At 46.4% G+C, this 25654-nt stretch overlaps 1 protein-coding gene across 1 annotated transcript in view; it reads left to right on the top strand.

The window, feature by feature from the left end:
• The window catches only part of SMG6 (SMG6 nonsense mediated mRNA decay factor), a 170421-nt gene that overhangs the window by 21403 nt on the left and 123364 nt on the right, over positions 1-25654 (top strand). Inside the window, exon 9 of the mRNA XM_036768507.1 lies at positions 17561-17622. Coding sequence (XP_036624402.1) covers positions 17561-17622 — 62 coding nt within the window. The remainder of the gene's footprint in view (positions 1-17560; positions 17623-25654) is intronic.

The raw sequence follows: 25654 nt of genomic DNA on the forward strand, positions 1-25654 counted from the left end.
ACTCATTGATAAGAGAAATGCAAATCAAAATAGCTACCTTACACCCAAAATTTGGACTTAGGGAGAGACTGACAACTTTTAGTGCATTGTTTTTTGGAGCTGTGAATTGTTCCAAGCACTTCGGAAAGCAATTTGAAATTATACCAGTGATGTCTTAATTGCTAATGTTGGCCTTTTCTCCATTCTCCTCCTCCTTGACTTCAGTCACATTTGCTGCTGTTGTCCATGTTCTTCTCCTGGATCCTTACTCTTCCTTGGGTTTTCATGGTATTTCTGGTTGTCATCCTACTTGTCAGACCATTCTTCCTGAATTGTTGTGGCTTGTGATTTTCTATTTCTTTTCTACCACCTGTACTTGTACCCCAGAGCCCTTTCCTGGACTCTCTTCTCTTTTTTCTCTTATACTTGGTGATCAGACCAGCGAGAGTGCCTACTGGGCCTGGAGTCAGGAAGACTTATCTTTATGAGTTCAGATCTGGCCTCAGACACTTGCCTTGTGACCCTGGGGCGAGTCACTGAACCTGGGTTTGCCTAGGCTTCCTTATTTATAAAATGCAGATGATAATAGCTGTTGTTGGGGGGAATCAAAGGAGATAACTGTAAAGGGCTTAGCGCCGGGCCTGGCACGAAGCAGGGCCTTAGGAAAAACTCGTAGATGGTGCCTTTCCCATATTGAATATCTCGAAGCAAATGCTTTTACATTTTTTCTTAGTATATATGCTCTTTGTCATATCCCCCTCTCAGCCTCTTTCTTCTATACCAAACTTCCCTGTTTCTGTTGAGTGCATCCTATCCTCTGAGTCTCTTAGATTCATAGCTGTAGAATCATTCTTCTTGCCCATTCCTTATTTCTCACATCCCATCAGTTGTCAGATCTTGTTGAGCCTACCTACACAACCTCCTTTACCTGTGTTCAGAAGGACCAGCGCCTCAGGTGTGAGGGCTTGCCAAGCCTTTTCAGGGCTGCTTGTCCACCTTTGGTGGCTGCCTCTCATCCAACTCTCACCTATGGCTCCAAGAAGCTGTAGCCTGTGCAGTGGCCACACTCTGGTAATCCATCTTGGCAGATCAGCTGAACCAGATCAAGGGTACTCAACAGGCCTCAAACCCTTCTGTGAGTTAGGGGGTTGTCTACCCCAAGCACGTGAAGACTTCCCCTGGCAGAATGGGCAGATGAGAACAGTTTGTTCCAACAGCCATGAAGGTGGCTGAAGCATTGCTGTGTCAGACATTGAAGACTCCAAGATCGTCCACTGCATCCCAGGCCACCACCAGTCCTGACTTTTGTTTGGCCCCTGGTCTTTGATGACTCTGGAAGAGAAAGTGAGATGGATGACTTCGTGCAGCTCTGCCTCACTGTAGTCCACTTCACTCAAGTCAAGATGTCACCTGTGATGTCATTGGTCCTCTTTGGAAACAAAGGACAAACAACAACTTAGCCCTCACCCTTGTTCAAGGCCCCTTGTCTTTCACCTTGGTTACTATCATACCCTGCTTATTGTTCTCCTCACTTCCAGTCTCTTCCTGTCCCCAACAATCTGTCCTCCCTCAGGCTGCCAAGATAACCTTCCAAAGGCATAGGGCTGACCATGCCGCCTCCCATTCAGACATCATAGGGCCCTGTTGTCTAGAGGATCAAACGTGGTCAGCCCTCGGCAGATGAAACTCCAGCTCACTTGTCTGTGCATTTTTTATTTCAGACAAACAGTTCCAGCCAGCTGATTCCCAGGTTCCACATGTCCTCTCCTGCTTCATGTGCTCACATACAACTCCTCCCTGGCCCAAAGATGCCCGCTCTCACCTTTGTGTCTCCTAAGTCTTACTCCTTCAGTGCCCAGCATAGATGCCACCTCCAAGGACCCTGCCTCCCCACCCTAGCTGTTCTCCCACTTTAATTTTCCTTCTGCCATGCTTAGCATTATAAGCCTAGAGCTGCAAAGTCCATTTAACCCAGCCCTTTCAGTTTTATAGTGGAGGGACCTGCATCTCAGGGAGACTAAGTGATTGGCCCAAGCCCTTTGTGTGTTTATTTTCTATTCCCCGTTAGAATTTTAGCTCCTTGAAGGATGGGATTGTTTTGTTTGTGTCTTTTCCTCCATCACTTGTCATGGAACCCCTCTCCTAAGATGAACTTAGACAAGTGTGGGGGTTGTCAGCATGGGGTCCTGCCCCTGCACCCTGCTGCAGCTCCTCATGGCTCTTATGTGGCCTTCCCAGCCAGAATCAAACATTCTTGGCCTTTGAACTCGCCAGATCCCCCAGCTGGCGCATGGCCTCATTTCCTCTCTGCATTGCTCTCCACGGAATTCTGCTTTCGGTTTCATAGTCTTGCCACATGGGGAGGGTTTGGCAAGGTCAGCTAAAATTTTGAGAACTTGCTCAGATCTGGCACTTAATGCAACCTTTTTAAAAAGTGTGTGGATCAGGAAGTTGTGTGGTACTTCACAAGAATACTTGACTGTTCCCTGTTCCAGTTCTATGCAGGGGCTCTCTCTGGTTCACCAGCTTCTGGGGGTCCCCCTGCTGGTCTCTTGTGGTATTAATAATTATCATATGATACGTTTTTGTGCCAGGAATGAAGAAATCATTTAAATGTCATGTTCCATTGTTGCTTTGTTAGATCAACTAAAATTTGCACCATCATTTCCAGTCATCCTGGTGAGATTTTGCTTTTTTTTTTTTTTTTTTTGGCTGTGATCGTTTGGGAATTGGTAGGAGAGGTAACCCATTGACTTTTACTCCCATTGAAGTTGTATTCAGTGGACAGTGTTTGAGAACACTCATGCTAGGCATTACCTTGCTCATTCAAGAGCCCAACTCGCTTGGATACAGTGCTTCTTTATGCTTGGTTTACTAGAAGAAGGTAGTGAGAGCTGGGGCAAGCAAGTAAAGTGGAGTCTTATTATTAGAAATATCTAAGGGCTAGTTACCCAGGAAAATCTGGGGAAATCCCCTGCTTTGGATTGCACAAACCCGAATCTGATTAGAAAAGTGCTGTTATTACTGTTTGTTCAATGCAATTATCTTGGCCTTCCTGTTTATTCTTATACTAACCAGAATGATGCCTTGGTCTCTTTTTTTCAATACACCAAAGAATGAAGTTTCCAGGTTGGAACGATAGCTTAGATATGCAGGGGGTCTGGCCATTGTTTGGAAAGACCTAAGTCTTGAAAGGTACATGAGCTGACATTCTGAATGAGAGTCATTCCAAGCACTTTATGGGGGTTCCAAGAAAGTCATCTGATCTTTTTCCTAGAGCATTTTCGATGGGATCCTGTGGACAAAATAGACTTCATTTGTAAATGTCTCAGCCAAAGCGAGATCTAGTCCAGGAACAAGGTGATTGTGTTTAAATCGACAGCATTCTTGTGGGCACCGGTATCTTCTCTAACTTGTATCAAGTTTCTCCAGGTCTGTGGGATTCCTATAAAGCTTTCAGGAGTCCTTGAGTCTCCTTGTTCAGATTTCTTGTCTCCGTAGGAAAAATGAGCTGTGGTCAGGGAGTGACATTTTGAGACTGTTGCACTGGGTGAAAGCAGTCTCAGTTATTGAGAGATGTTTAACATTTCTGAGTAGCTTAAGGTAATGTTAATGCACCTGCCATCATTTAGGAAGCATTTTATGAAGTTCTAGCAAAATGTCAGTCACTAGAAAGTTGGCTAGGAGAGAGAGAGCTAGCTAGCCATGTGCCCTGGCATCAGTGGAACTGGTTCCTTGTCTCCCTGCTCCCTCGAGCATCTTGTAAGAACAAGAAAGGAATTTGAGGGAGCCTAGTCTGTTTCCAAATTAAGCTGTGTTGCTGGGAATTCAGAAGACCCATGCACTGAGGCAGCCAGCCCCTACCCAGGTCCCCACACACATCCTGTTGCAGCAAAGCTTGGGGAAAAGTGAGAAGTTACAGTGCTCCAGCGTGTGAACTGGGAACCTACTAGTTGGACTCTAGCTGAGCCTGAATGCCACAGAAACCAGCTGGCTGAGGAGCGAGCCTCACACTCTCTCACGGAATGGTCCCTCTCTCTTCCTGCTTACTTACTTTTTACCTTAAAGATGTGGCAGAGAGGGAATAGTGGCTTGTGAGATTTGCAGCTCATTGTTACTGCCATCATTTTCTCAATGTGGCCCCTGGCCCTTCCTTGCCATCCAAAGAGTGTGCTGGCATTCCCAGAACATTCTGGGGGAGTTTTACCTTGGGGTTGTATTTTAATCAGAGGAAATCGAGTGTCATAGCCTCATCTTTCTTGGTTTGGGGCCACTCTGCAAGGCTGTACTTGCTACATACTTAGGGCAGGGGTTTGTCTTTATTATCCAGGACCTCTTGGGCACCCAGGGCATCTGGAGAAGCTGATGGCCTCCTTCTCAGAATCATGTTTTCAAATATATAAGAAATCCAGTGATTAAAATGTCACAGACTTCAGGCAAAGGACTCCTGGCTTAAATTGAGAGCTAAGAGAGTCCTTAGAAACCATATAGCCTGACCCACTCAACCTTCAGGGGAGTTTCTTGAGGCCCAGGGGAGGGCAATGACTTTGCCGAGATGGAGTCCGTGGGAATACCTACGGAGCCTTCTCAGGAATGACCCTATGTCTGATGAAGTGGGGAGTGGCCAGCAAGCAAGGCTTTTGTAAAGGGGATCTCAAAGCAGGCTGCCTCGGATGCTTGCACAAATTGAACTTGTCTGAGGTTTTCTTTCTCTTACAGCACTCCTCAGGTGGCATGCTCTTTTGAGCCATCCTGTAGTACTTTGCAATTTTGGTTTGTGAATTTGAGCTCTTGTTATTCTGCTGAAGAAAGAAAACTGCCTTTTGTGGCAGGCGCTGGGCACCCAGAGGACATATGCAGGCTGAAGGCATGTTGCAGGGAAGGCACAGCCCCTTGGGCACTTCTCTCTCTTAAATGAGCTGTCGTGTGTCCAGCCCCTGCTATGACCCTCGAGCATTCTTGCTTGGGCTGCCAGACTGGCCTCCATTGAATGGGGGGCGAGGAGAGCTGAGAGCTGTTCCCATCTCACTTCAGGTGGAGAACTTCTGGGTTGGTCACCCTAGGGAATCTCCACTGGTGCTCTCCAGCAACCCACAGTTTAACAAGTGCTGAAGGGGTCTCGAGTGGAAAAAATTGAAGAAGCCCTGCTCTAAGTCTCCTTTCTTCTGTGGGGAGCTAGCATTGATTTCATTTGTTCCACTGATTGAATCACCCTGCTAGAAAGCCCTTGTTCCTCTAGTGTTCATCTGATTGCTTTAAGAATTAATCCCCCCTTCCGCAGTTGTTTTTAGCAAAGAGTGGCGTTTATTGAACACCTACTATGTGCTCTGTGCTATGCACTGAGAATACAGAGACAAAAAATAAAACAGCCCCTGCCTTCAAAGAGCTTATAACCTTCTTGAAAGGAAATAGCATGTGCACAGATGGAAAGAAGGTTCTAACACACAGGAGCACCAGGAAAAGCCTCATGAGTGAGGTGGCACTTGAACTGGCCCTGGCAGGAATTGTGAGTTCTTCAGAGGTGGGGATATACTGCAGGAATGGGCAGCAGCTGGTGGCAAGGCCTGAAGGCTCTACATGGATGTCACACACAGGTAGTAAACAGTGTCTGCTGACCTGGCTGGACTGCAGAGTGGGAGAAAACAGTAGTGGGTGACCAGTCTGGGGGAAGGCCTTGAGATCCCAGAGGACTTGGTGTTTTATCTTAGATGCTTGTTGAGCAGGAGAGCTCAGTGCACTGTTCTTAGGGTGAAAAGTGGGACACAGTGTAGGCTGTGAAAAACCCTTGGTATTGACACCCCCAAGCTGGAAGCTATGTCCCGTGTCATACCCTCAGGTCCTCTGGAAGTGCTCCTGGGGCAACGGGCTACAAGATTGTGCCTCAAAGTCTTTTTTTTCCCCCTCTGTAAGAGGAGGTTATTGATAGGCTCCTATCTCCTTAAGCCTTGAGGACATTGTAAGGTTTAAATGACTCATTAGAAAAGGTCAAGACCAGGTGTGTGTTTTCTTTATCCTCTATTTGGGGGGTTTATTGTTAGTGTATGTGAGAGAAATAATAGACCATTTTTGTGGGGAGCAGGCTTTGAGGAGGTGTAGATGGGTTTGCTGTACTGAAGGGCTGCTGCCCATGGCCAGAATTTTTCTTTGTCTGCCTTTCTGTAGTTGGCAGTGTATCTCAGAGGAAGTACATCAGCCCAGCCTGCAAACTTACTACCCTCTCTGTGACCTCGGTCACCAAACCACTTTGGGACTTTATTTTTACTCCAGCCCTTTCGTTTCGAGTTGTGAGGTTGGTTTCTTCTAACAGAGAAAACTTTGAAGGGTTGGGGGTGGAGAGGAGTGCCAGGGTGCAGTTGAAGCGGGTTAAACACCCAAACCACATTTTTAGCCTCTTTGGCCTGAGACGTGACATGAGCCACACTGCAAATGCTGGCTCCCACTCTCTGAAAATCCGCTGTTGCTTTTTTGTTTGTGTTTGTTAGAAAAGCAAACCTGTAAGGGAGGGGAAAGAGTCCTTTTCCATCCTAACCGAGCCAGCGGCTTGCCCTCAAAAAGGAAGCATTCTTCAGATCCAGTATTTCCCAGACGAAGCTTGTCATCTTAGCTTTGGTCTTCCCCAGGGTGCTTCTGAGAACAGTCACAACTCACCAAGTCTCAGGAAACCCGATTACCAACATATCCTGTTCGCGTGCGTGTGTGTATATGCTGTGTTACCCACAGACTGCTTTCCACCCCATGTGACCTTTGGTTACCACCCGGAAAGTGAGGGCCCAAATACCAGTCAGAATTTCCAGACTTTGGTTTAGTTCAGACATTCTAGAAAATACAACAGTAGTGGTTTTAAAGAGCTTTCAGGTGGCAGGAATGGGGAATGAGGTGCCCTGAAGAGGTGAGGGTGAAAGGTTAGCTTTTGTCCTCTCCAAGAATGCTTGGCTGAAATTCATTTTTGGGAGCAGCCTAGAAGCCACTGGAAAAAACGAGAAGGCCCAGTTTGTGCTGTGATCCTTGGGCTTTAAGACAGAGTTGTGAATGTCTTGGATCCTTTAAAAAAATTCTCTTTCCGTAACTAAAGTTGCATGTCACTGAAAAACTCACACATCCCAAATGGCTTTTATCCATACCTTCTCTTACTCAGTTTCACCTCCATAGGGTGTTGTTCCTTGGAATGAGGAGTGGGGAAGAGACCCCAGAGGCTATCAAGGCCAAGCCCGTGTTGTACAGAGGAGCAAAGGCCCCAGAGTGGGAAATGATTTGGCTAGAGACACATGGGTAACCAGGACTGAACTGGAATCCTCAGGTTCCAGACCCAGCACTGCTACAACAGGGAATCTGTGTTGTCTTGGCTTTTGTCAGAGAGCAGTTACTCAGGTGGTACAGTAAAGACAGTTGTTACACAAACAACCCCATCCCAGTGGGTGTCACAGCAGGTGCCCCAGGGACAGTGGGTCTAGACTTAGAGGATGAAGGTGGCTAGTTAAGCATGCGTGTAGGGGACAGGGGACCAAGAAGTGCCCCGGCTCTGGAAAGCTTCATCTCCCTTCATGGAAGCCTCAGGAAGTTCCCCTGAGGTGTAACTTCCTTCTGACCTTTCTAGAGTCTGGACCTGGCCTTTCCTCTCTTCACAGGCTGCACTCCTTGAAGCTGCCTCAGGTGACTGACCACCTGTCTTTCTGTGTCTCTCTCTGCTATAGTCCTCAGTCATTGGCAGCTGCTCCAGATGGCAGTTGCCAGGGGAACCTTTGATGCCTCTGGCAGATCTCCCAGTCATCTAGGCACTTCTCTCTTAGAAGTACCCATTTACCTAAGATCAGGGAAGAATACCCAAAAGAAACAGGCTCCATGTGCTCACAGACACAAGGTAGCCACATACAGTTTTTCCTCACTTTGCTGCCAGGAAGAAGAATCAAAATGACCCCTACACTGAAACTTTCCAGGTTAAAGTCAGAAGCAGTTGGCTGCTGAGTTTGAGCTAAGTGGATTATGCACTAGTGGGGACTTTGAAAATTTCTCCTTAGCTGTATGCACGCCCTGTTCTGTTACAGGTAGATAGTGAGATAAGTAAATAATAAGAAGGAGGTCTTTGTTGGAACTTAGGTTGAATCTGTAGCTAGTATAGGGAGAGGAGCAGTATATAATCTCTGTGACAGGCTGATGTATTCTTGCTAATATTCTGTTTAACGTTTTGCATCAATATTCATTAGAGATAGTGGTCTATAGGACTTTTTCTCTATTTTGACTCTCCCTGGTTTGAGTATCAAGACTATATTTGCATAGAAGTAGTTTGATAGGACCCTTTCCTATTTCACCTATATTTCCCACTGTGTTTATTCCTTCTGTCCCAGAGAGCTCTCTCCTTTATAACAATGAAGGAAGAATTTCAGCAAAACTAACCTAGTATATCAACAAAGGCCAAGAAACAAGAAAAGATGCCAGCTGATTGGGAAATGGCTAAACAAGTTTTGGTACGTGAACATAGTGGAATATTATCATACTGTTAGAAGTGATATAAGACTGTGGTGAATGCAGAGAAGCCTGGGAAGACATAAACTGATGGAGAATGTGAGCAGAACCGCAGAAGGCACCTCAACGATGGCGATAACGCTGATGGAAAGAGCCCCAGCTGAAGGCTGTGACAGTAAAAGAGCTAGAAGGAGGGAGAAGGCCCCTTCCTCCCTCCTTGTGGTGGGGAGTGCCAAGGGAAGAGGAAGGAGAAAGCATTCTGGATGGGGAACTCTGCATGTAATGCCCACTGTGATTTTAAAGGCTTCCAGGCCTTCACTGGAGGAACTGTCTGTTCCATGACATGAGGGTTTCTGCCCTTCACTGCTTGTGATAGGGTGATCTTAAGCTAGAACATGGAAGAAGGAGAAGATGCAAATGATATGAGACAGTTGTTTCCTGGCCTTAATTCCTTTTCTTTCTCCACATACAGGCATGCCCTCTGAGCTTGCCACAGTGAATATCACTTCACAATAACATCTTTAATGTATTAAAACTGAAATCCACAGGAAAACGGAGACTTGGCCATAGTATTCTTTGGATCATCTCCTATTTTTAATTACATCTTGATTTTTTCAATCAATGAAACTCCATTTTTTTCTCCCTATCACCTCTGCATTGAGAAAGAGAGAAAAAGAGCCTATTAAACCCCTGTTAAAAACACAGTATGGTCGTGTTCAAGCCCACAAGCTTTGTCCTTTCAAAATATGTCTCAGTCTGTACTCTGAGTCCATCACCTCTCTGCTAGGAGATGGGCAGCACGTTTTATCACAAGGCCTCTGGAATCTTAGTTGGTTATTGCATTGATCAGAGTTCTAAAGTCTTCAAAGTTGTTTGTCTTTCCAATAATATTTTGGTGTAACTTGTTCTCCTGGCTCTTCTCGCTTCACGCTGCATTAATTCATACAAGTTTTCCCAGGTTTTTTGCTGTAATGGACTCCTCATCATTTCTTGCAGCACAGTAGCATTCCATCCCAATCATATATCACTATTGTCCAGCCGTTCCCCAATTGATTGGCACCCCTTCAGTTTTCTGTTCTTTGCCACTATGAAAAAGAGCTGCTGTAAATATTTTAGTATGTACGGGTCCTTTTCCTTGTTTTGATTTCTTCGGGGTATAGACCTAATATTGGTATCACTGGGTTGAAGGGTATGCACAGTTTACTTTTGGGGCATAATTCCAAATTGCATAATTATATGACCATCGTGTATGTGTGTGTGTGTATGTGTGTGTGTGTTCTAAAGTAAGAGACCACAGTTTTCTCTCTGCAGAGATAGGCAGTGTTGAGAAGTCCCTCCAGAGGGAGTTGGAATTCTCTCAGCTAATGTTGAGGTCATTGAAGTTGAAGCTGCCCTGCCAAGGGCTTGCTTGGCCCTCTCCTGACCTTGCTGCACGTACAAGGGGAGCAGGGACCCAAAGTGAATTCCTTAAACTTTCCCATAATGAGCTTTTTCAAACTTTTACAAATTTCGATTCACTCCAAGGCCTTTTCTTTCCTCAGTGTATAAAGAAGCCCTTTGGGCCAAGCCCAGTTTTCTCCAGAGTGAGTTATGCCCCATGCGGTGTTCTTTGGCAGCAAACTGGGCCCTTGCCTTCCACACACAGTGGGATTTTCACTGTGGTAATGAAGAATTTTTAGAATGTATGTTTTGAGAGAGAGAGAGAGCTGAACGATTGAGGGATGACACCCTCTGCCCCTTTGTATTTTTCTGGGGCATTTATTTCCTTGGCAAGGATGCTGTTACCTTGGCCTAGCTAACGGAATTTCTGCTCTTAGAAGCTAACTGGTGCCACAATTCTGAGCAACTAGAAATTTATTTATGAAGCAAGCTATGGTAAGATGATGTCTCCACTGAGGAGGTTCTTTGGCAGGTTTTCCAACATGAACTGTATGGGACAGCCTTTGAAATTTTTATGGCTGTTCAAATATTTTTAAGTGAAAAAATTTCAGAAGGTTAGGTTAAACATTAATGGTTGTATGTGACAACTACTGTGGTCCCCTGAAATGCTGTCATTTGGAATTTTAAGCAGGAATCAAGAGGCTCTGGACTCCTGCATCATATGCTTTGATTTCCAAATTATTCCTTCAGACACATGTTGCTCCCCCTTTTCCAAGTGTTCTTCTACAGAATGAGGATGGGCAGCCTATTAACCCTTCACATGAAGGGACTGCCAAGGACTTTAGATGCCATTGATTTTGTGCCTTAAGTGTGAAAGTGTCAAACCAAAGAGCTCCCTGGGTACCTAAGGAATGTTTTTTAGGAAAAAGCTGGTGAATAGACAGTTTCTCTAGAGTAGGTTTCTTTTTCTTTCTCTTCCTTTTTAATCTTTCACTTGTTTTTTTCCTTGTGGCTTAATGCTCGTGCCATCCCATTCTGAGCCACTGAAGGGAAGTGAGAAAATAGCATTTCTTGGCCTTTCTCTATCCTTGTCCTTTTACAATGTTTGTTTACATGTGTGTAATTATAATGATCAAGCTTCACCCTGAAAAAGAGACAGGAAAAATGTACCTCCTTCACGCTTTTGCAGAGGAGGGGGACTGTGGGTGTGCAGCATTGAATACACTTTCAGATTTAGTTTTTTTTTTCTTTTCTTTTTGTTCCTTATCATAAGTGAAAGGGGTATATTTGTAAATGAAGGTGATATAAAAACAAAAGGTCAACAAAAAAGCCAAAAGAAAATGTGGGAAGGATGTGTATTTCCCTTACTCAGAGAGGACTGCAAGTAGAATCTAAGGAGGGCCCAGATGAACAGGGGAGGAGGACTTGAGCCAGGATGAGGTAGGGAAAGACAAATGGCAGCCTCAGGTAAGAAGTAAGATTACGTCTTGTAGTCCTGTACCTCAGCTACCACAGGAGAGAAAGGCCTGGAAAAGAGCCTAAGGACTCAGCCCATGTCTTCAGCTGCCACAGTGCCCAAGTCCCACCCCTGAGTGGCTGTGGCTTCTGCAGAACTCCATTTAGAGCTGTTAGGTCAGAGCCAACAGCTGTTTACAAAACATATAAACAAAAATGCCGATGCCCACCCTCGGGTTGGAGACACCCCGTGGTTTCTTCTGGACCCCTCTGGCTGTCCAGGGCACACACACCAGCCGTGTGAATGCTGGTTCGGTTGTCGAGGCCCATTCGGCCTCTGCTGTCGCTGCCCTGCAGGCAGCCTCTGCCTCCCCTGATGAAGAACAGACACAGAGGTTCTCTTCCAACCCTGAAGTCACCATTTTTAACGTGAAACAGTGTTCTTACAAGTTGATGAGCCAGAATCTTTTCCTTATTTGGTGCCTTGTTTAAGCGGAGGCTTGTCCATCAGGGGTGCCGGACCTCTCCCTACACACTGGTGTGCTTCCGTGAGGTGTTCCATGGTTCAAGGCTTAGTGGGAGTGGGAGGGGTCTTCAGCAGGCTTCATCCCCAAGTTCTTAGATGCCACTCCCTCTTCTTAGAGGCTATGTTGATGCCGTGTGGTGAGGGGTGGGGGAGGACATGGTGTTTCTTTTTCTGGACCATACTTCTGGACCCTTAGAAAGCACGGGTACATACCCATTGTCCCTCATCTCCCGAAGCCTTTCCTTTACTCCGTTGTTTGCTGGGTGTCTCTTGAGAGATGCTGGTGGGCAGTATAACCCCTGGCAGGAACCTCACTTTACTCATTTTTGGTCTCTTCTCCCTTCTTGGCCGACACTGGACCAAGTGTGGGATCAGTTCTGTAGTAGTTAGGTTCCATTGGCTTGAGCAAGGCTAGCCAAAAGGTGTCCCTAGGCTGTGACCACCTGTTTGAGTCAGCTTGGCCTTTCTGACTTGGGTTCAGCTGGTCACAGCTCATTGACTGACCACTGAGCTGTCATTTATAATGGAGTCTTCCAGGGCTTCCCCTTCTTGTTCCATTGGAAAAGCAAAGTGTCCTTGGACTTCCCCTCAGCAGCATCCAAAAAAAGGTTTAAACCTTTGTCTTAGACTTGGGGCCAGAATCTCGAATGTCCCAAATGCTCTGAGATAAGAACTAACTTTTATCTAGCACTTCAAGGTTTGCCAAATCCTTTATGTATCCTATCTTATTTGATCCTCCTAATACATGATTCTGTGAGGGATCTAGGCCCAGCCAGTACCCCAGGGGGATCTGCATTTGGGAGCAGTCTGGTGCTTCCAGGGAGATTGGAAGGTCAGGCTGTGTGTGTGTGGACACGGGACAGGTACAGCTGGATGCCCAAGTCCCCAAAATAAGGGAACTGCAGGCTTGCCTGATCCCATGGTCTCTTGGGTTCGCTTGTCCTCGTTCCTCCTGGCATGGCTTGTGTTAGAGGGTGCTGCTACACCAGCCTGAGAGCTTGGGAACTTCACAGCCAATTTTCTGGCCCAAGACTGACAACTTTTGTTGGAAACTACGAGCATGACAGACCACCTCCTCCATCATTTCGGCAGCTTAGACTCACAAGAGTGGATTGAGCACTGGGCCTGGAGTTCAAATCCAGCCTCAAACACGTATTAGCTGCGTGACCCTCTTGTAAAATGGGTATTATAAGCATCTTCCAGGATTGTTGAGATAACATTGTTAAGTGCTTAACACAGCTCCTGGCACGTGGCAGGAGGCACTTAATAAATGCTTGTTTCCTCCCTTCCTTGCTCCCCTCCCTTCCTCCCATCCTTCCCTTGGACCAAGAATGAGGAGGATGAGTTAGGAGAACTGTTTCTGAAGGGCTCTTCCTGACCAGGCCCTCAAATAGGAAACAGACACAGAAGGATGTAGTTAGTGGTCTAGAAAGGAAGGCAGTTCAGGTGGCTTTGATGCTGTATGCACACACAAAAGGCAGCCTTGTGAGCGCCCATCTGAGCGAGGAGCAGGCTGGGTGCAGGGGTCCTGAAGGCCCAGGCTGTCCCAGCAGCTCTGGGTAACATCAGTATCGGGCAGATGGGCAGCCGAGTTCCCAGGGGTTGGATGGTGAGGTGAGTCAGAAGTGAGAGTCATTTAGAGAGCAGCCCAGTCAGAGCAGGCAGGGCTGCCCTCTGGTTGAACTCTGGCTTTCTGTTTACCTTCAAGTGCTGAGCTTGTTCGACTTAGGAGCTAGAGGCTGCCCTGTGTCCCCAACACCTTCTTGTATGGGGCAGGGGGCAGGGGGCAGGCTGTGCAGGTGGTGGCTCTGCAGAGGACTTGTCCTAAGGACGCCCACCACATGGCCTTGGGAGCAAGCTGCTGCAGCCCCTTTGGGACCTAGGCTTGAGGGTCAAGACAAGTCCTGATTGGGAGGTGAATGGGGTGCCCACCCTGGGACGGACCCTCGGAAGGACACTGAGACCTTTAGAGCACAGTGCTCTGTCCATCATAGGTGTAAACTACCTATTAACTGAACTGGGAGAGACCTTAAAGAGGCCTCATAGGTCTGAAAACTGAAGCCTAATCCAGTGGGCCTAGTTGCCCAGCACATGTCTCAGAGGTGGTCTCTGAGATACCTTCTGCTTCCAGATCAGGTGACTGTCAGGTCATTCAGCAGCAGATCTGAGGCTGAGACACCCAGGTCTCCTGACATTCAGTCCAGTTCTTTCCAGTGTATTGCCCTCTTTTCGCCAAAGGATGGAATACTTCATGAATTTGTTCTCTCCACACAAAGATGGGTTTACACCAGGAATCCTTTAGTCTGTGACACACAGGAGTCTCCCCTGAGATCCCCCTGGCACCTGAACGAGCAGTGGTGACTGCTTTTGTGACGTTTAGCCCAATTTCTCTCTAGTCGGAAATTGAAGTGGCAAAGCTAATAAAGTCAGAGGAAGTAAATCGAGATTTCATACAGGACTCGAAGTTGCCATTGCTTCCGGGGGGTGGTGGGGCTTTAATGGGAGAAGGCATGTTGTACATTGAAACACACATGACTCAGGCCATCTCCATTGGAGCCCAGGCTTCGTTACAAGTCTTTGAGCCATCATCTCACCCTGAGCAATTCTCGTGGAAAAATGGAAGCTGACAGGTTGTTAGGCTCCTTGAGCCCCACTGAGCAAAGCAAAGGAGTTGAAGCTGATTGTGACTGCAGGTCCGCCAGTTCACCGGACTCTCATCAAAGTGACCTACTAGCTAGCCTGTGAATTTTTTCTTGGATAATGGGAGGAACCATATAAAAACTGACATTTGCAGAAAAACTATTAAATGCTGGCTGTGTTTATGCTAGGGTTCCTTTTTTTCTTTCCTAGCCTTCTTTAGATTCCACCTCCTCTATGACCTCTTCCTGTCCCAGCTGAAAGTGAGCACTTTCACCGCCCCCAGGGCCTCAGAGAAGATGAAGTGCCTGGGACTCTAGGTTGAGGAACCTGTCTTCCAGGTTTAGTTTTCATATCTTGCCTTCCATAACTTCACACAGATGAGGAGGTTCAATAAATAGTCTGTCTTTGAAATAAATGAACTGTGCTGATGCTTGACTCAAAACCTCTTCAGGCTGTTTGTGACACACCTGCAGGGCTCTCGGGAATGCGTGGGCCAGTGCCCTGGAGGCCGAGCGTGCCAGGCGGCCTCGTGCCCACTAAGTTGGAGGCTAAGGTTTTGATCACCAGTATGTGCTCCACACATTAGAGAATATCTACATGATAAAGGTCAGAAAGCTGAAAGATGAATGAAAAGAGTGGCTATTTGTTACCAGAGAATTTGTTTCAGGCTTCCTTTTTTAATAGTGAGCTCCCAGAGTAACTTGAAAGTTATTGTGAAAATTCACAGATCCTAGCTCTCCTGTCAGAAGGGACCTCAGTGCTAATTTTGGCCGACTCTCTCTTTTTCTAGATGGGAAGCTAAGGCCCAGGAAGGAAAATGGTGTGCTTTAGGTCAGTTCCCCCAGGTAATGAGGAGCAGAGCTGGAGTCAGACCTGGTCCTCTGATTCTAAAACCTGCTCTTTCCTACACTGCCTTTCTTCAGGATTGCTTTGGTTGGGTAGAGGGAATTGTACCCATAACGTAATGAAGGGAAGGTAGTGTGTGGTCGGTAGAGAGCTGGCCTCTGAGTCAAGTCCCGCTCTGGCACTGGTTTTCTAACCAAACCACTTAATCCTTCATTTCCCTATGGAACACTCCTAAGGCTCTGAGTGGCACAATAGCTGCCGATATTAGTAGAGGGAATTTCCTCACTGGGAGCTTGCTAAGCCAATGAGATCGGAGGTGTGGACCCCAGAAAAGTGCTTATGACTCTACTTTTGAGTTCCTCCCCGCCCCCTTCCCCCCACCAAAGTGTCACATTCACTCCATTGGCTCTCTTTAGGCACCTGCCTGGGGAGATATACCCAACCCCTCTGCCCTCACACAATGGGTCTGCTTCTTACCAAAGGCTCTTTTTGTCCTTATAACCCTTTGATGTAGGGAAAGCTAGCCACGTTATTCCCAGTTTATGGATGATAAAACAGAAAATAGTTTGGTGATGTGCTGCTCCAACTCACATGGCTAGTTTCTGGCAGGATTGGAATTTGAACTCAGGTTTCTTGTCCCTATGTTCTTCTCTGTAGATCACACATGATAAGAAAAGCAGAGTAAAACTCAAGTCTTTACTGCGTAGGAAAATAGGTTCATTATGTTTCAATGAATTGATGGAGATGATAAGAAACAATGCTTTAACATTTGCAAAGCATATTACAGACAGTCTCATTTGAGGTGATAACTACAGGTATTATACATTTTACAGGTGAACAAACTGAGACTTAGGTTATTTGCCCGTGATCTTACAACTGGTGTCTGAGACAGGTTTTAGACTCAAGCTTTTATAACTCCTGCTCTGTCTGTAGTAACCTATTAGAATTCATATGAGCTGTGAAAATTAGAAAAGCTTCATGGGAGTGAAATTTCTCTACCTCAATGTGATCTCAGTTGTTCTGCAGTCAGAACTGAAAAAGAATGATGAAACCCAAGTTGTGTTGATGGGAAAATAATTGCAGCAGGTTTAGTCTGTCCTAAAGACTCTCAGAAATAAGGCCATAGACATGTGCCTCTGAAGGATACCTCTTCCACAGGTTCTGTCTGCCTCAGAGGCAGCTGATTGCATTTGGAGAGCCAGCTCAGACTACGCCCCAGCTGTCAGCATCAGCCACCTGGATGACCCCATGTCTTCTTATCCTTCCCTTTGCCTTCTGGAGCTAGCTTCATTGCTGCTTAGAGTGATAGATTGTAGCTGGCAGAGATGTTTGAGGGCCAGGGTGCTTGAACTGACCTGTATTCTCTTCTCTCTCAGTGATGAGGCTGGCTCTAGGTAGCAGATCCTGTGCCCATTGCTGACACAAGGAAGGACCTCTTAATAGCACAGATAAACTCACGTTCTAATAGGGGAGTGGATTGTAGATAGTCCCTGAATGTCACTTGTCTGCCACATCAAGTGTCTTGCTCCAGTTAATGGAAGATGTATTCGGAAGTAGCCCTGGTTAGTATAGGCTTTCAGTGGATCATGTCCCCTGGCCAGCCTCTCATGGAGGCTCTCCTGTCACCTAGAGTCCTTCCTGCTACCAAAGATGTTCTTGTAGAAAACGTAGCCCTCCCCTCTCATTTTCCCTATCAGTACAATGGGGACCATGACAGCTTTGAAAACTACTTCAGAATTGGGAGACTCAGAGGAGAGGGTGTATGGAAAGTGCTTTGTAAACCTTGAAGGCAGCATAGAAACGGAAACGATTACTATTGCTTGAAACGGAATGCTCTTGCTCTTTTAGAAGGAATAGAAAGTGTCTCAGAAATTGTGCGCTCTTTGAGGCCAGGACTCCTCAAATGGCAAAATTTCCTTTATTGTTGGCGAAGTTGAAAAGTCCCCGAACGTTTCTTGTTCCTCTTTGCACAGCTCAGGACCTTTTTGGCACTTTTCTGTCGAATTTCATTTTCGCCCCTGCATGTTGGGACAGCTGCCAGCAGAGGGTGCTGTGGTCTCACTAAGTCTGATGTCACCTTTGGCTCCCCAGAGCTGCAGCTGTCGGGCATGTGCCTTGGATCTGTGTGAGAGTCTGGGCATGTCCATTTGGTTCCCATCCCTAGTGCCCACCCCTCACACCCTGGCCAGGTTATTGTGTCACTTGGGACTCTGTTCAGTAACAGGAAACTGGGGAGAATTTAATTGTTTTCTCCTCTCTCTTTTTCCCATGCAGCTGAACAAAAGGTTCATCCTCAGTTTTCTCCATGCCCATGGGAAGCTGTTTACCCGGATTGGGTAAGTGTGCAGGATGTTTATTTTATTTTCCTACATTACAAGTCTTTTTGGAATTTAATATTGTTAGCAACTAGACTGTGTTTGTAACTGAGGGCACAGGGTGTGAATTCTTAGCGGCCCCCACCTTCTGCTTCTCCTTCCTTTCAGTCTCTCTCCTGCTGGGCTGCTGCAGGGAGGGATGTCTTCCTGCCCTCTCTCCCCTTCTTTTTTCTTTTCCCTACTTTCCCTCCTCTTCCTTTCTCAGCTGTGCTCTCTCATAGGCTGGCTGTCTTTCTTCCCTGACCTCTTCCCACCTCCTGCTCCCGCTTCGCCCTCTGTTCCTCTTCTCTCTCCTCTGTCTTCCTGTCCATTCTGTGCACGTGCTCGGGCTCTAGTGGGAACCCTTGGGCTTTCGTGCTGAGTCCCCGGCTGCTGTTGCCAGGGGTGCTCCTTGGGGAGAAAACTGTTCACTGGTTTTCTCTCAAAGAGAACATTAACATTTCCTTTCCTCCATGGCCCTCTGACCCATGCCCCTTTACCCTTTGGTCAGTTTTCTGCACCACCAGTAAATAGAGCAGCTCTGTCCTACTGGTTTCTCAGTCCACAGTCAATTGACATGCATGTAAATTCACAGCCTTGGGCCCGAGTCACCTTCTCCTGCCACCCCCACCATTTCACTGTGCCTTGCGTGTGATAGGTGCTAAGTAAATGTTTGACGCCTGAATTCACTTGTCTCTGGTCTTTCAAACACTGCTTTAGATGCCCAAATTTCCTTGTTTTACAAATCGTCATCTCAGAGCCACACCTAATAGCTGTAACTTCCCCTTTAAGATTACTTTGTATCTACTCTCTATGTATCTTATATATACCATTTAGGCACCTCCTGTTTCTTCCATTAGAATGTAAGCTTCTTGAGGCCGGGGACCCTATTCACTTTTGTGCCCCTAGCACTTAGCCCAGTGCCTGGCACATAGTAGCATTTAATAAAGGCAGCTAGTTGAAGCAGTAGATAGAGTACTAGGCCTGGAATCAGGAAGACCTGTATTCAGATCCAGTCTCATACGTCCTAGCTGTGTGACCTTGGGCAAGTCATTGTATCTCTGCCTCAAAACTGATCTATAAAATGGAGGCATCTCTCAGGCTGGTCATGAGGGTCAAAGGAGATCATAACTGTAAAGCGCTTTGTAAACCTTAAGGCTCCATAAGCACGGCAGCTCTTTTTGTTGTTAAAAAGTCTGCTGAGAACTCATGAGACAAGGGCCGAGGGCAGGGCGGATGGTGGCAGTGGTGTCGGGAAGAAAGGCTTCCTGGAAGTTGTAGGCTCTGTGGAGTTGGCGAGAGAGTGTGCGGCGTAGTAGAAGGAAGGTGGAACTGAGTTTCAGGCTCCAGGGAATCTAGAGCGAGTGCTGGAGTCAAGACTCAGCTCTGGAAGCAGAGCAGCCCTGGGAGTTCTCACCGGCCAAATGGAGAGCATGGTAGTGCTCCGGCTAGCCTTCCAGTGGCTCTGAGGAAGGCATGTGTGTGTGTGTACACACAGATATGTATCTGTACACTCCACTTAAATACTCTCCTGATAGCTTCTCATGCATAAAGGTGACAAGGTTTTCAGAAACTGTGTTGATGGAGCACAGGTTTTAGCAGACCCCACCCAACAGAAGGGCCTCAGGTATGGACCCAGTGACAGACAGCAATTCATGAGGACCAGCCTCACTAAATTTAGTTAGAGTGGCTCATCTCTAGAGGCTGGGCCATCAGCTGGGGGATTTTTGAACCACAGCAACTCATGATTAATCATTGATCAATTCATATGAGGGAATATGGTTTGCATTGGCGGGAAGAGTCTCACCCAGTGAGAGCACAGGTCCTTGACTTGTGTCTGTTTGCTCGTGACTGATTTCTGAGTCCACGTGCTTCAGTTGCTGTCCCTGCGTCCTTTAGCCCTCCTGGCATAACTCAGGCTTAATATTTTGCTGTCTTAGTAGGAATAACAGTAGCTGGCACTTAGAGAACATGTACTATGTGCCAGGCACTGTGCTTAGTGCTTTATAATGATTATCTTGTCGATCCTCACAACAGCTTAGAAAGGTAGGTGCTCTTATGATCCCCATGTTGTGGGCAAACAGGTTAGTTGACTTGCCCGGGGTCAGAGAGCTAGTGAATATCTGAGACTAGATTTGAACTCGGGTCTTCTTGACTCCAGGCCTGGTGCTCTATCCGTTGTGCCACCTAGCTGTTCCATATACACATGATATAACTATTGTTTCAAGGATTTGAAAGGTCTTGCCCTGCCCCCAAAGCTTATTATTAGACATCCTGACCTCTTTTTCTCCTTTAGCCTGGGCCTGTCCTGTTCCATGGGGTTAATGTCCTGACATGAGGTCCCTCGGATGAGATGTCACTCTGCCAATGGAAGAGAGGTGTAGAAGTGCTTGGAAATTCTTGGCCCATTTCTTGGTTTCATTTACATATAAACCCAGAAGACAATCTGCTTACTTAGGTGGATTATGGGAGGACCTTTGTTGTTCCTTTGCTGAAACACCGAGCAAAAGGCTACTTCATGTTAGCATATTTTCTTCAGATTCTTGGATAGCGAGTTCCTGATGCTTCCCTAGAAGCTGTTCTTAAATGTTTGTTTTGGGCCTCCAGCTAAACATTTTCTTCAATGATCATGGGTGGCAGAATAGAAAATGTGCTTCTGTGGACAGATAACATGTACCAAACTGGGCCTAGCTGGCAGCGGCTCTCACCTCCTAGATGTTATAGATTGTATAGATTAGACCTGGAAAAACCAATAGAGATTCTCAAGGCCAGGACTTCTGCCCCTTTGTGTGTCCTGGACCCCCCTGGCAGAAGTATGAGGGAGTCTTTGGACCTCTTCTCAGAATCAGGCTTTTAATGGATACCATGAACTGCATGGGATTATCAAGGAAACCAAAATGAGGGAAAAGAAAGATGGAATTTTTTCCCATTCAATTCATGGGCCCCTCGAGGTCCAAAGACACCTGGTTAAGGTCAAGAACCCCTGATCGAGTTCAGCCTCATCGTTTTATTCCTGAGGAAGCTGAGACCCAGGGAGGGGAGGGACTTCCCCATATCATGTAGCAAATGGGGTGACAGAACTGGGATGGGAACCTGCGTTGGGTGTCCTCTTGCTGGGCTCTTGCCTGTAGACTAGGGTGTTTTAAACCTTTTTTGTGTCATGCTAGTCCTCTTTTCAGAATGTTTTTAATGGCATAAAATAAAGTGTATAGGATTGCAGAGGAAACCAATTCTATAGAAATATAATCATCAAAATATTTTTTTTAAAAGTTCACAAACCCAGGTTAAGAACCCTTGCTCTAAAAAAGAAAAAAAAAAAAAGAACCTTGCTCTAGGCCATGCCATTCCCTCTTAAAAAGTGCCTATTAGACCAGTAGGAAGCCCAGACAAAGTCAGCAGTTGTGAAGGTAACGTTAAGATTTATTATGTACTTCTTAAAAAGGCACCAATGTGAAGTGGTAAAGCAGTGTCTTCTGTAGATCCTCTTTTGGGTTATGCTCTTTGTATGGAAATGCCCTTTTCTTGGTATTTGGGTTCAGAATCAAACATAAATATCTGTGATCTGTGATCCAAGGTAAAAAGGACAGAGTAGACCTTGAAATGATTGTGGGCAGCATTAACAGCAAATGTGGATCAGTACAGAGAAGGGAGAGTAAGTTCACCCATGGAAGAAAAATAAACTTGTTCAGTGCAAGATAGTAAAGTGTCATGCCAGTGAGGTCAGGGAGGATCTAGGCTCTCCTAGGGGTCCCCAAACTGAGCATTGAGTGATGTGGAGCAATTACTAATGAAACAGGCCTGATGCCAAGATGTCTCAGTAGCATATTCCAGGCAGAGGTATCAAGTAGCACCCCACCACCACCACTACCTCCCTCATTTCTTTTTCTTTCTTCCTTTTCCCTCTGTGTATCATATCTGCCAGTCACACTCCCATCCTCCTGCCCTATCTCCCTTGGCATTTTTTTAAGCCTCTGCTTAAAGCCTCTGCATCCTACCTCAACACCTCTGTGTGTCATGGAGGGCCTTGAGCTTAGGGGCTTCTCAAAGACTATGTCCCAAGAACACAGATCTGCGCTCCCAAGATAAAAAAAATGTTGAGTCCAGCATTTGACTGGGTGTCTGCCATCTGAAGACCAGCTTGGCTAAGTTTGGAGAAGGCTCACTGCCAGGAGGTTAGACACCACAGGGATGCACTTGGCCCTTTACGAAGATTGTCCATCAAGATGGACGCTGATTGGGACCCCAACCAAATGAGATTGTGCATCTTTTAAGTATGAGGATTACGAACAGGTAGGGCTAAAGAGGATACTGAGTCAGACCTCATATGTAGAGATGGTGACATCATCTTCTCATACTAGTTACCACTGCCCAGACCTTTAGTATTTATTCACTTGTAGGTACCACTGGGGGAAATCAGGAGAAACCTTCAACAGTGATTAAAAGTTTGGAAAATGCGCTTTGTGAGGAAAAAGAAAGGGGAAACTGAGGTAGTTTTAGTGAGAAGGCTGTGGGCCTACTTAGTAGTGTTTGGACATGAGAAGGGTAGCCAGATATTCTTCATTTGCATTAAGGTGAAAATAAGAAAAATGGGCAGAAAACTATCACTTGAGAGATCTTTGGGTTGATATGAGGAAGAATTTCAGAGAGAGATGATGTTATGGAATCATCTTCTGGAAAATTTTCAAAAGAAAATACATTTTTTTCCATTTGTCTGAGATGGTTTCCTTGTGGTCCACATGACTTCTCCAAGTTCATTCCGTTGCCATTGCCGACTAGAGCTGATGCAGCTGGGGCAGAGGGAAAGCAGAAGCCCCTCTGTCCCCCCTCCTGCCCCAGGGGGTTAGCATCAGAGCTTCTCAGAGAGAGGTAGCGCTCAAGGAGACAGAAACGGGCAGGAAGAGACTTTTTGTTCTTCTCAGAGTGAGAGGGGCATTGTGAATCGTGCCCTGGATTTGTCTTAAAGGGCATGCAGCATGGCATTAGAAAAAGCACTTCGACTGGCCTGGCAGGGCTGCTTACTGACAAGCCGTTGCACTTCTCTGAACTTCCGTTTTGTCTTCTGCAAAATGGACATAATCCTTACCCTTCCTACCTGCCTTGTTTCCTGTCAGATTCAAATGTGAAATGCTTTGCAAATTATAGAGTACTGTGTAAAATACCAATGACTGAAAAGCAGAGAGAGCAAAACATTTTAATTTGAAAATAAGTATGGCAGTATGTAAGTGAAGGGAAGAAGGGAGAAAGAGAGAGGAGAGAGAAATGGGGGAGGAGGAGGGAGAGAGAGAGAAAGAAAAGGAGGAAACAGGGAGAGAGAGGGAGGAGAGGAGAGAGGCAGAGAAGGAGGGAAAGAGAGAAAGGAGAGAGGGAGGGAAGGGGTGGGGGGGGAGAGGAGGAGAGAAGAGAGCACAAAATATCCTGGACTCTTGCCTAATTACTGAGAAGATGTGAAATGTGGGAGGTGTTGAAGACAAATTGAGAGTTAGGAGGTTGGAATGAAGAGCAGCCCAAGCCCCACGGCTTTCTTGCTTGCCTTCCAGGAAAGCCTGGAAGCAGCTTTTTGAGTGCTCTCTCAGTTAACATGCGAGATCCTCACCTGCAAGTTTCTCCTTTGTAATGATGAGGTTCCAAACAACTCAAATAAAAAATTTACTGACAGTCCAAGGCAAGTTACCTTCTCAGCCTTAGAACCTGATGGACGGGTCCAGAATGAAAGCTTATGATGAAGCTGCAAAGTAGTGGAACTTTTCTTTTCCTCTTCTTCCACTTTGAAAATTTTTGTGAGTCTCTTCACTTAAAAAACAAAAAAAACTACAAAGGTAATAAAAGTTGGGAAGCCTGATTCTTTTTATCAGGAGAGCATCGTCTAGCCAGCCTAGTGAGGGGCAGGGCCTCACCCGTTAGTCACTGTCTGAGTCACACCAGGGTGCAGTCCTGGGGTTGTTTCTGTGATTGATTGGTCTCTTGAAACTCCTATGCAAATGAGATTGAGCATCTCCCGAGGTCATTTCTCAGGAAAGTCAGTTACATCAGTGAAATGTTTGTCCTGAAAGTGGCCATCTTTTTTGAGGTGCCGAGGATACCACTGCCCTCTCTGAGACTTGGGAGGAGAAAATGAGAACGGCATCTGTCCTAGCTCAGAGCAGAAGTGAGCTTAGTTCTAGACAATGCCATAGATGATGGATGACTTAAAGACTGGTTGAATTGTGGTAACTGCTGTTTGTCTTTCTCCCCTGTGGCTGTTGTGATTAGGTGGCCGTGTTAGATTTTACTTCTTTACCTGGGGGTGACAGCCTCAGGTCTGTTTAGACCCAGGAATTGATACTCAAAGATGTTATGCTTTGGTTTCCAAAGGCTTTTCCCCCCCACATACATTATTTTATTCTAGTGTCAGAGCTGACATTTCTCATGAAATGGGGTGGATCAGGGATTATTGGGTTATAATGGGGCGATTACTGGCTGGGATTTATCCCGGCTCGGGCACAAAGTCAGTAACAATTCCAGGTCTCCCACCGCCTAACTCATTGATTTATCGATGACCCAGTGTGCAGTGGCCAAACACAACCAAATTGACTGAACAAAGATAAATCTCCTTTTCCCCTCAGATCTCAAATGTGCATATTTACTTTTCTTTTGTTTTAATGGTGTTCAGTTGACAAGGGATGTGGGGGTAGTGAAGGGGGAGGATTTTTTTGAACGTTAAAAGAAAATGTAGCCCTTTGGCCTGGTGCTTGTTTGGAACTTCAGTCTGACTTGGGGAACGTTGATGGATCGATTACAATTCCCACTCCAAAGAGGAGCCTTCCTCAGACACAGCTTCGAAGTCAAGCCATCCCACGTGACACTTCTGTCATGGCGTTCTCTGCTGGCTCTCTACTGCCTTTCAACACGGAGACACATGGCTCTGAAACTCACCCAATGTGGCAGATTTTCAAGAAGAGTGAACTCTGCTGTTCTTGTAATGAGAAGTGCTGATCCCCCTCCCCACTTCTGACCAGGGAGAGTGCTGCACAGTGTCAGGATTTAAAATGAAACCTTTGTTATAGCCCTTAGGGGAAAGATGGATCCAAGCCAGGTCCAAACATATCACTCTTGGCCATTCCAAACCTACAAAGAGTTTAACTCTTAGAGCAAACAAATTTTTTTTTCTAGATTGGGCACATGAAATGGCATGTGGGAAAAAAAATACCTGTATGATATGTTTCATGCCAATGTAAATGAAAACAGTCCAGCAGAGGAGATGGAATGTAAACTGTAACTTACCCATGGCTGTGGCATGACCAGCAGGCATCAGAGGGTCAGCAGTGGCGTCCTCTGCATTCTTTTTAAGAGGGAGAAACAAAGTCGGTTGGATGGCTAGGGAGCCAAGGATGTTTAAAATGTTCATGTCGTGTCATGGTCCTGGGGAGGCCTGACAACTCACAGCAGAAGGCCTGAGCTGCTGGTGAAGCCAGTTGCCTTACTTCAGGCCCTAAAACTGTTGTGTGTCTTTTGAGAAGGATACCCTTCCTTGTGGCTTCCCAGAAGCTATTCGCTAATTCAGTCTGCATCTCCCATGTACCACAAGCAGTTTGTTTGTTTAGTTGGAGCGGGGAGGGAGATAAAGGGTACATTTGCTGACCTTGACCATTCATTGTGGCCCTAAGGCCCCTGTGCCTGGTTTCTCTCTCAGACACTAAGGCTGAACATGCCTCATATGCTGAGGGCTTCATCTGTGGTTTGTTTCCCTTGCCAAAGGAGCTTCAGGCTTCCACCACTGTTTGGAATCTAGTGGCCACACTTGGCAGGCAGTGGGTTGAATGACCTCTGTTTAGGAGCCCTGGGTCACTGGCTGGATATCTGCCTCCTTCCATTACTGGCCCTGCCTATGTTGGGAGTGGCACTTGGCCAGGGCATTGTATTTCCACAGGGCTGAAAACATGGAGCCCTGACTGGAGTAGCAGTGGGTGTCGGGGAGGAGGGCAGCAACACAAGGAGGAGAGGAATAAGCCAGGGGGTCTTTGGCTGTCCTGGTCCT

Source organism: Trichosurus vulpecula, chromosome 7 (assembly GCF_011100635.1).
Source record: "Trichosurus vulpecula isolate mTriVul1 chromosome 7, mTriVul1.pri, whole genome shotgun sequence".
NCBI lineage: Eukaryota > Metazoa > Chordata > Mammalia > Diprotodontia > Phalangeridae > Trichosurus > Trichosurus vulpecula.